This window comes from Gossypium raimondii, chromosome 2, assembly GCF_025698545.1.
Source record: "Gossypium raimondii isolate GPD5lz chromosome 2, ASM2569854v1, whole genome shotgun sequence".
Lineage (NCBI taxonomy): Eukaryota > Viridiplantae > Streptophyta > Magnoliopsida > Malvales > Malvaceae > Gossypium > Gossypium raimondii.
Window position 1 is genome coordinate 36,559,128 of NC_068566.1, and position 11,825 is coordinate 36,570,952.

The 11,825-nt window shown below is 32.7% G+C and overlaps 1 protein-coding gene across 1 annotated transcript; it reads left to right on the plus strand.

Moving 5' to 3' along the window:
• Positions 1 to 300: 300 nt before the first annotated feature.
• Positions 301 to 3,561, plus strand: LOC105788568 (glutamate dehydrogenase 2). Its single transcript, XM_012615514.2, has 9 exons — positions 301 to 602; positions 679 to 792; positions 1,385 to 1,606; positions 1,709 to 1,783; positions 1,885 to 2,001; positions 2,094 to 2,344; positions 2,535 to 2,610; positions 2,684 to 2,770; positions 3,031 to 3,561. The coding sequence occupies exons 1-9, from the start codon at positions 495 to 497 to the stop codon at positions 3,214 to 3,216; spliced, it is 1,236 nt and encodes a 411-aa protein (XP_012470968.1). The 5' UTR covers positions 301 to 494; the 3' UTR covers positions 3,217 to 3,561.
• Positions 3,562 to 11,825: the final 8,264 nt, after the last annotated feature.

Sequence of the window (11,825 nt, forward strand, 5' to 3'; positions counted from 1 at the left end):
ACTTTAATATTTAATTTAATACTTAAACCAAATAACACAATAAATATTTAATACATATATTCTAATAAAAATTTACTATATTAAACATTAAAATAAAAATTCATATATCAAATTTATAAAACTTAAATACTAAAATAAAGCTTAAAGCAAAATTGACATAAAAAAAGAAAAGAAAAAAAAAAACCTTTTATAAATCTTGGAACTACCCTTTCATATAGTAACTGTTTGATTATCCTCCGCCCAAATAACGCCTCATTACAGCTGTCTTTTCCCTATATATACACCCACCCCTTGTGTGTCTCTTGGGAAAGGCAGTCTTTTATTTTTCCTTCTCTTTCTCATTCTTTCTTCAATTAATAACCAATCAAAGTGCTCTCTTTGCTTTTTCCTGTTTTATAAGTCATCGAACTGTTGTTTTTCTTGATCTCTCCATCATTCCCGTTTCTGGGTTTTTTTGTTTCTTTTTTTTTTTTTTGAGTTTTTAGTAGGTAGCCATGAATGCTCTTGCTGCAACCAACCGCAATTTCCGACTGGCGTCTCGTTTACTTGGGTTAGACTCTAAGCTTGAAAAGAGTCTTCTGATCCCTTTTAGAGAAATCAAGGTATTTGCTAGAAAATTTTCTCTATTTTGGTTATGAGTTGTTATGTTCTGATTGGTATTTTCATTTTTGTGATCAGGTGGAGTGCACGATTCCTAAGGACGATGGAACCTTGGCGACTTACGTTGGATTTAGGATCCAACATGATAATGCTCGTGGCCCAATGAAAGGTGGAATCAGATATCATCCTGAGGTGATCACTTTTCTTCTGTTCGTTTTTTTTTTTTTTTGTCTTTTGTCTTTTATGTTTTTTGTTTTATGATCTTGTTTGTTTCTTTATGCTCGAAGACGGCCATTCGCTCTACTTTAGTTTGTTTGTAGGCTGTAGCCATACTTATTATAGAAACAAAAGACAATCCTTTGTTTAATGATTTTTCAATTTTGTTAATTGACATTTCATTGTTTGTTAAATCAACTTTACACCTTTTTTTTCAAATAATTTAATGTCCGTGGAGTTACAATGCTGTGATCTTTAGTTTCCTGTTAGAGCTTTTCTGATAAGATTCTTCTGCACCCTTTAAAAAGCAATCTTTTAAGGCCAGTAATGATAATAATGGAAAATCTAAACCTTGGCATCTTAGGAATTAGAGGAGAATATCATCTTAGGCCCTGACGCTGTTAGTGAAATTTAGTCATTACGTGATACATAATTATGATACATAATTAAACATTTGATTTATTTCCTCTGTTCTAAATTTCAACATGGAGTTTCAATTCTGTGTATCTGTGATTGACCTTACATCATACGTGGGATTCACAATCTATGTGTGTTGATTTTGCTTAAGGTCGAGCCCGATGAAGTAAATGCCCTGGCTCAACTAATGACATGGAAGACGGCTGTAGCAGACATTCCTTACGGCGGTGCAAAAGGTGGCATTGGATGCAATCCTAGGGATTTAAGTAAGAGTGAATTGGAACGTCTAACTCGCGTCTTCACTCAAAAGATCCATGATCTTATCGGTATACATACAGATGTTCCTGCACCAGACATGGGGACTAATGCACAGGTTATACAGTCCTCCCTTTTATGTTTCGTTTTTCATGTACTTCCTTTCGGTTTCTAAATCACAAATTTATTAAATAAGCATACTAAGAATAAATATGTACAGACCATGGCATGGATTCTGGATGAATACTCTAAGTTCCATGGACACTCACCAGCTGTTGTCACAGGAAAGCCTATAGTAAGTGCTAAAGACAGATTTTATACTTGTAATATGATGTTTGATTAGCAATAATTGGGTAGAATAACAAAATCTAGATATGCTTATACTGGGAATTGTAGGATCTAGGTGGATCACTAGGCAGGGAGGCTGCAACTGGCCGTGGTGTTGTATATGCAACTGAAGCTTTACTTGCTGAATATGGGAAGTCAATTAAGGGAATGACCTTTGGTATCCAGGTATAGTTCGACATGAACCATTACATGGTTAAAATACCTTTCCCTTTGAGGTGCTTCAGAACTTCCTTTCTTAATGTTTATATTATTCGCAGGGTTTTGGTAATGTTGGGTCTTGGGCATCAAGGCTCATACATGAGAAGGGTGGTAAGGTTATTGCTGTGAGTGACATAACTGGCGCTCTTAAGAACCCAAACGGAATTGATATACCAGAACTGCTAAAGCATAAAGAAGCTACTGGAAGTTTGAAAAGCTTCAATGGTGGAGATTCCATGGATCCAAATGAACTGCTTGTACATGAATGTGATGTTCTCATCCCGTGTGCCTTAGGTGGAGTCCTTAACAGGTTAGGATCCATTGCTGAGCATCTTGGTCCTATAAACTATTGCGCGGTCTGCTGTATGTTACCATATTTTGATTTCATCTAATTAGACTTTTCTTCTAATTTGTCCTTAATTGGTATCATCTTCTATCCCCATGAATTGCTTTGCATTGGGGTTGTCTTACATATTTACTTATTTTCTACTCTTTTAAAGGGAAAATGCTGCAGATGTGAAGGCAAAGTTTATAATAGAGGCAGCAAACCATCCTACAGATCCAGAAGCAGATGAGGTAAATACCCCCCCCTGTTTTCTGGTATACTATAGGTGGAAGCAAAATCTGATCCAAAATTTCGATATTGCAGATTCTATCAAAGAAAGGAGTAATAATACTACCAGATATATATGCAAATGCAGGAGGGGTGACTGTCAGCTACTTTGAGTGGGTTCAGGTAATGGACTTTCCTTGAAAAAAGCACAAAAAATACGTCTAATCTGTTTCCCTGCATCTTACTTCTAAACCTTTCAAAAGCAAAACAATTATAACTACTAAAGAATTCATCAGTATGTACATTGCCGTATTGTTTAAGAAAATGTTACTTTTGCGCTGCTTACTTGATCTCTGGTGGTTAGTGGACTGCTGACGTTGGGACAATTGGTTAATGGGGGAGGATAGTATAGCATGTCATTAATTTTTCATCTGATTTGGCAGAACATTCAAGGTTTCATGTGGGATGAAGAGAAAGTGAACCAGGAGCTGAAGAAATACATGACTAAAGCTTTTCATAACATCAAGAACATGTGCCAGTCGCACGACTGCAATCTCCGGATGGGTGCATTTACACTTGGGGTGAACCGTGTTGCCCGTGCAACTATCCTGAGAGGATGGGAAGCATAAACGCCTCCCTTCCGGCTTTTATTTCTCTTAGTTTATAGTCTCCATTGAAAAGCACAAGCAATAACTTTCAAGAATTCTTAGCTTACCCCTCCAAAGCTTTTTTTAACTTTTTATGGTTCTCCCATTTATCCTTGAAGAAACTTTATACAAACTTCAAATTTATACTTATATTTATTAGGGGGGATACCTGTACCAGCTTTGTATTTGGAGTAGTCCCATTCAATGTGCTCAATATTCTTTCAACTTTGGGGTTGAATTATTATTATTATTTTCCATGCAATTGTAAGTTCCGTTTCGTTTCAAGTGACGTGTTCATATTATCAAATTAAATACAATTTTACTTTACCATTGTTATTTTTCTTTTGGCACAAATTAGTAAATCCTTAATAAAATATATCATATAGTTGTCACAAAAGACACTTTTATACACCTATTGATTTAACCTCAGTGAGAATTGAGAATTAATTTTTTTTTTTAAAAAAAAGAGAACCATCTTTAATAAAAGCTCGGCTGAATAATTTTTTACTTTGGAAAAGGGAATGATCTTTAATAAAAGTTGAATTAAAGCCAAATATATAATTGACCCCGGCATCATCTAGAAGTAGACGAATTGAGTTACCAAGAGGATTAGAGCAAATACTAAACAAGTCATTGAAAGAAATATTATCTGAAAGAGGGAAGGTTGAAAATTATTCCTCAAATGAGCTAGTGCATCCGCTGATTTGTTCCCTTTACAAAAGACATGAGTCATCGAGATAGAACTCATAAAATGAGGGAGTGTCCTGTAATCATCAATCAAAGGGATAGAACGGAAGAGCGTCCTGCAATCATCAATCAAAGAAAATAGCAAAATATTACAATTAGAGACTCTCTTCATAAAGTAAATCAGTAGTAGCATCCACTTCAATGAAATATAAGTTCTTAGGCTAAAATGAGTCCATCTCACAAAGCCCAAAGTTCTGCTACTACGTTAGCTGCTTTAAGGATATAACAGAAAGAATCTGTAACACCCTATACCCGGTTCGGTCGTTGGACCCGAGCTACAGGACGCTACAGAAGATAACAAAACAAATACATGTAAATCTGACATTTAGCAATCAAAACAATCATTAAAACGTTCATAACTCAAGTATGCAATGATTTACACATCAATCTAATTCCTAAACAAGCATATGAAAGCTCTTAAAACATCCCAAAAATAAATAGGGACATAATTGTAAATTTAACAAAATATATGAAAAATTTCAGTAAACAGGGGTCACACAGTCATGTTGCCAGGCCATGTAACAAACTATGGCCGTGTGGACCTAATTGTAAAACTTTGCCAACATTGTCACAGCAATGTGGCTGGGCCATGTGAGAGATTGAGACCATGTCAACATTAATGCATCTAAATTACCAATGGCACATGGCCGTGTCAACCAACCATGTGAGACACATGGTCGTGTGTCAAATCGTGTGTGCAAGAAAAGGCATCTAATGTGCAAATTTGGTTCAACCTTACACAAAGACCTATAATGCATTCCTTTACTAATATTAACACCTGCTTAAATAGGCACATTTCATGCCTAAAATATAACTTATAAAACATTCCTAAATGTCTAACAAATATGCCACAATTGGCACCGTAATTGTAAAAATCTGTTTTCAGTTAAATCGGAATAGTAGTTTCAGGACCACAAATTCGAGTCCAGAAGAAAATTTATTTTAATATCGATTACATGTTTAATTGGATGTAAAGGACCAAATTACATAAAGTGCAAAAGTTGAATTCTAGTAGCTAAAGGGATCAAATAGCTATGGAATTCAAAATTGGATGTCTTTATATGGCAAATAGATGATAAATTCATTAAAGAAAAGGACTAAATTGGAAAGTTAAAATAATAAAAGATGATAAATGATTTAATAATAAAAATATCATCATATTTATCATATTTCCTAAAATCAAAGACATGGAAACCCTAGCTATGGTGTTGAGCTTTGAGCAAGCTTATTTTGCTTAATTGGGTAAGTATTCTTGTCCCATTTTTAATGATTTTTATGTTTTCGAGATCGTAATAGCTTAATTTAGCTATCTTAGGGATTAATTTGCAAAGTTATCAAAGTATTAGGGTTTTTCCATGGATGAAGATAGTAGAATTATAAAGTTTTATAGTATAAAATGAAAGGTTGTTGATAGATAAACAACTTTTGTAAAGTGAAGTTTGATGAAATTATGATTTAGGGACTAAATTGTAAAGATGGAAAGATTCATGGAAAATTATGAATTTTATGAAATACATGGGCTGCTAGTGTTATATGTAAAACTTGGCTAGGCTTGGAATAAGGATTAAATTGTATGAATTTCATTTTCCGAGCCTAGGGATAAAATTGTAATTAATTAAAAGTGTAGGGGCAAAATGGTAATTTTTCCAAAGATGTGAATTGGATTGAATTGAATATAAATTGATGTTAAATTCATTCTTATAGATACGGATAGATCAAATACGGAGTTAGATCGTGGAAAAGAGAAAGTAACAGATTAGTAGTTTTTGTGTACACGAACATTGTCAAGGTAAGTTCGTGTAACTAAATTGAGAATTTATATGTGTTAATTGAATTGTATGTATGTGATTGTATCATTGCCATGTATATGAAATTAATCACATATCCGACGATGACCGCCAAGTATTAAGTCGCGTTTGAATAAATGAAAATTCGATGCATACAGGGTTCCCAAATTGGTTGTGGTCCTGCATGTGTTGCGGACACACCACAGCTCACAAGAGCATCCCGTTATTAGCTCTCATGAGCATCCCGATATTGGCTCTCTTAAGCTTCCTACTGTACGGCTCTCACGAGTTTCCCGTTAATAGGTCTTATAAGCATCCTGATTGGTTGTGATCCTGCATGTGTTGTGGACACACCGCAGCTCTTATGAGCGTCCTGATTAATGACCCTCTGGAGCTTCTCGCTATTGGCTCGCACGAGCTTCCCAATTATGGCTCGCATGAGCTTCCCGATTATGGCTCTCATGAGCTTCCCGTTATACAGCTCGAATGAGCTTCCCGTTACATGGCTTGAGAGAGAGAGCTTCCCATTTACGTGGCTCGAGAGAGAGAGCTTCCCATTTACGTGCTCGTATGAACATTCCTGAATATGAATTGACGGATGATACATAAATTGACGGATTATAGTTTTGTACACTTTGTGTGTACTACCCTTCTATCCATCGATATTTTAAATGGTTCAACGGGTAAAGTTTTGATATGAAGTAACATGAGTTCAAAGTGAACTATTACCTGTGTATACCTGAATTATATGGAAATGATATTATTTGATATATATATTGAAGTATGATATGCCTGATACAAGTATGTGAACCATGTTAAATGATTAAGTTCATCCATGATTATGATTTATTACATATGATTACTTGGCTAATGTGATATGGATATGTGTTAGGCTATGGCCAAGACGGTTTGGAATATATGTTTGTATGCTTACCTTATATATGAAATAATGGTAAGTTAAATTCCATGTTATACGAACTTATTAAGCATTAAATGCTTACTTTGTTTTATTTCCTCTGTTTTATAGTAATTCGGAAGCTCGTTGGATTGGAAGCTTGGCGGAGATATCTCACACTATCCATCGACCCATTTCGGTATATATAAAAAACTAATTTTGGTTATAATGGAATGTATAAGGTAATTTGGCCAATGTTTGCTTAAAAGTATTTTGTTATAAATAGACATTGGAATGACTTGAGTTGGACATATTTTTGTTATATATATATGTGTGTGGCCTCATCATGTTCGTTGTGTTTGGTGTGGTTGACTGATGGATAGTTTATAGGCATGTTGATGTGTGAGATGAGATAGTATATTTGGTATAAGTAAGCAAATAGATGTTTTGATTAATATGGTAAATTTGAATACTAAGATACATGTGGTATATGACATGTTTAAGACTTGGTTTTGGATTGATTTGAATGCCTTAATATTGGTTTGTGAATATGTTAAAGTGTTAACGTAGGTGGAAGAAAAATTTGAGTGAGAAATGTGGCTTGAAAATGACCTATTTTCGTCTACATGGGCAGAGACACGGGCGTGTGTCTCAACCGTGTGTGACACACGGCCTCGCACACAAGAGTGTGGTTTGGCTGTGTGTCCCCTGCATCTTTAAAATTGCAAGACAGAATGCTCAGATATTATCACACGGCCTAGCACACGGGCATGTGGCTTGGCCGTATGACCCAAGTTAGAGAGCATCTTAATTTGGACACGGGCTAGGACACAGCCGTGTGTCCCTATTTTGAATACCCACAAGGCCTGGTCACATGGGCGTGTGTCCCCTGCATCTTGGGAAAAATCTTGATATTTTGTGAAAATTCTCTGAGTACTAGGTTTAGTCCCGACTTGTTTCTAATGCATATTTTAGGCCTCGAGGGCTCATATAAGGGACAATATGTTTGATTTTGATCGATTTCTGATATGAATGTGAAATGATATGAAATGTTTGTAGTTAATCTGTAAACTTCGGTAATGCTCCGTAACCTTGTTTCGGTGACGGATATGGGTTAAAGGTGTTACAGTAATCAACTAAACTATTTCAATCCATTCACCTATAATTTATGCATTCATCCAACTATAACATTCTAAATCACTTAGCACACATTCGAGCTAGTCATACACATATTCGTTTCATATGAGCATAATTATAGTTCAACTTACCGAAACAATCCCATAAACTTGTTTTAATACAATACCTAAATAAACATACAAAAATGGGAAAATTCATAAATTTGAACACCAAACACACATACACACATTTATATATGTCACACCTATTACATGTCACTTATAACCGAACCAAGATGAACCAAAATTACCAACAGAGATGTAAGATAGTGTGAGCCTTTGGAAATGATCTGATAGCCAAGTTCCAAAAGACAAGAAAATAAAATGGGGTAAGCATTGACATGCTTAGTAAGTTCATAGGTACATAAACAATAGTCTTACCTTAGATTCACATTTAAGTAAATAGAATTAACTAGTTTAAGTCACTTTCTTGTCAAAACATTTTATAGCAGTAAGGTGAGTATATCACGAATTAAATCATATAATCTTCCCAAATCCATTCAATACAATACATAACAGTATCACTCAGTCAAACTATAAAACCTATGAATCAAGTTAATCAATTGATCAAATCCATTTTTAAACACGTTCTTTTCAACTCGTTACATACATAATCATATATCTTTTTCTTTTAAACATATAGCACTGTCACCACATGTAACAAGTACAAAGCGAGTATTTCATACATGTAAACTATAAACATTCCAGTCATTTTATCATTCCCAAACAACCTTTAAGCACATACTTATCATTCATTCAATTTTATCAACTAACATTTCAATAGTCGTACAAACATATCATTTCCAAACAACTCATGAAATCAATCAATATACTTTTTTTTAATAGGTAACTCGATGAACTATAGCAAAATAATTTGGATATTCAGTTATCCACCCAAAACACGCCAGAATGCTCAAATGAGCTAAACCAACCAAGAACACGTCTGGGCACTAAGTGCCAAGCCCGACGGCTAACATCCCTCTAGAAGCACACCTGGGCACTAAGTGCTAAGCCCGAAGGCTAAACATCCTCTCCCAAAAACACGCTTGAATCACTATAAATAGAACTCGAAAATTTGCAACAAATTTTGGATATCGGCATATTCAATGAACATATAAATATATCATTTGTCATCATCTCATCTCAAATCAAACCCATACAACACATGATATAACTCAATTGACATGTCGATCGTATCCTAATTGTTTTTTGCGTTCAAATAGGCATTTAAACAAGATTCATAATATTTATAAATCAGGGGAACTTCCATGTTCACAGTACACATGCTGTAAACAAGTCACATTCATTCTGAGTCCATTTAAATTAAGTTTCACAAGTATTCTACAGTTTTCAGATAAGTCCTTTCTCAACTTGGTATTAGTTTATAGCATTTCAAGTTCCAAGCAATATAAATAAATATAAATAGACAATTCACCAACAATCAATACATGAATGTACATTTCTATACACTATGAACTTGCCTAATGTATTTGGATAACAAGTTGATTTGTAGGGACTATTTTGTAATTTTTCTTTTTTCCCGATTTTCCTCCGTACGATTCAATCCTTGATCTATATGATAATTCATTTCACATTATCAAATTTTATCACTTTAAACAATCTCAGTTCATGAATATAATATATTTTATTCATTTTCACTATTTTCCTAAAATTTTGTATTTTATTCAATTTAGTCCCTAAAGCCAAAACTATTGTATCTTTTAAATGCAAGCTTTGATTTTCAATCCAATTACAAATTCATCATTGTAAAACCTGCTAAAAATAATTTTCAGAAACTACATGAAAAATTTTACCTTTGTTACAATTTGGTCCTTATACACAAAACTAACCAAATTAACTTAACAAATTAGTCTTTTAAACATATCTAAACTTATAATCAAACTACTAGACATCAAAAATTCAATTTTCATTAATAAAAATTTGAAAATATTTAACAATTTTAAAAACGAATATCTGAATTAAGCGAACTTAGTTGCAATGATCTCAAAAATATAAAAATTACTTGAATCTTACCAACAAAGGAGGACCGAAAGTTAATATTCAAAACCCTCTTTTGGTTCTATTGTTTCGGTGAATGGACGAGTTGAAGAAGAAAGGAGAAAATAGTTTGTTTTATTTTTGTTTACTACATTTATACTTTAGTTAAATTAATCTAACTACAATTAATTAATTAAAACCTTGATTAGACTAATATTAGCCATTTTTAATCAAAGTTGGCGGATTCCAATCATCACCCACCACCGTTTGGCCATAAACTAATGGTCTATTTACACAATTGGTCCTTCAATTAATTAAAATTTTATAACAATTAACTTTTACCAATTTTATGATTTAGTCCTTTTTCCTTAATTAATTACCAAATCATCAAAGTTTCAAGACCAAACTTCAATCCACTTATATAACAACGTAAGTATCTAATAAAAATATTTAGAGGCTTGGTTTATAGGAATGAGGTCTCGATACCTCATTTTTCAAAATCAGTTGACTTTTGGTATGTACCTACCTTAACTAACTAACCAATTAATAAAATCTCTTAAATCACGATTCACTATTATGCTATATTTAATCTCATAATTATTAATTAAATATATCTACGAACTTTCTCGTCAGAATTGTGGTCTCAAAACTACTACTTTCGACAACACTGAAAAACGGACTATTACAAAACCAATAACTCAATTACCAAAATGGTCTGGAATATTACTTTATAAAAGAACAAAAAGATGTAAAAGTATAAACCTAAATGTTTGCCTCTATCTCTCTTAGAGTTATGGTCGTGCACATGTATGTATACTATTTATTAAGTGTTTTATTGAGTTGGTGTTAATCTCAACCGAATCACCAATACGGTTAGGAACATTATAAAAATACTTTTTTGTAATTAAAATAAATTATATTATTAGAAGGCAATTTAGTCTTTTATTTAAAAACAATAAAATTATGTATATGGTGGAATTTGAGCCCAAACCAATTACATTGGTAAAATTTTTAATTTACCACTTAATTAAAATTTTATTTTAATATTTTTATACATTTTAATTTTATTATGCACACTTTATTACCTCCATCAATTATGTGTATATATATATATATATTAAATATTAATGTAATTGATTGAGTTGGTATCACAAGTTAGCTCGATCTTGACTCAAGATTGATGACAATACCATGATAAAATATTTTAATCTATTTTTTATTTTAAGATCGATTATATTTCATTTGTTATTATTAATTAGTTTTAAATTATATGTTTCATTATTTATTGTATGTAATTTTAACACATATTTATATTTTGAATTTATGATTTTTACATGTATACGATAAAATTTCTAACTTGTTTGAAAATGATATTTTATTGAAAATATTTTTATCTACCGTTAGGAAAATCGAAGGTAAATGTGAGTTCATATTATTTATATTGTGTAAGGTTACAATTATCGAGGTAAGAATATATAAAAATTTAGTTATTTGATTATATAAATTAGAGGGTAAGAAAGGTATATAATTTTCATAGTTTCTTTTGTATAATCAAAAGATTAACGTCGCCACAGCTTCTTTCTGCTTTCCTAATTCATGGATTGTTCACTTTTTTTTTACTTACAAAACTTCCGACCATTATTTTTATTTTAAATAATAAATAATTTCTTCCACGTTTTACTTACAACAAATTCATAACTTAAAATGATCAAAGAAAAAAACGATATATATGCCTAAATTAATTTTAAAAATGAGCAAAAGCCCACAAAATAAGGTGTATAGGCCTTTTTTTTTTAATTAATTAGGTCTTTAGGCCAGTTTTAAAATTAATTAGGGAAATAAGCTAATTTTAGGAGGTGAGAAAGGAAAGTGCGTCTAGCTGGGCGCGCTTTCTGCATAGATGGCAGAAAAGTGCGCCCATCCTTTCTCTCTAGGGTTAGGGTTTTTTTTGTTTTTTTTAAGGTTTGAGTTTTTATTTTATTAGGGTTA

Coding starts and splice junctions, on each gene's coding strand:
- LOC105788568 (XM_012615514.2), top strand. CDS start 495: ATGAATGCTCTTGCTGCAACCAACCGCAATTTCCGACTGGCGTCTCGT. Junction 1,607..1,708: donor ACATGGGGACTAATGCACAG/GTTATACAGTCC, acceptor AAATATGTACAG/ACCATGGCATGGATTCTGGA. Junction 2,611..2,683: donor CAGATCCAGAAGCAGATGAG/GTAAATACCCCC, acceptor TCGATATTGCAG/ATTCTATCAAAGAAAGGAGT.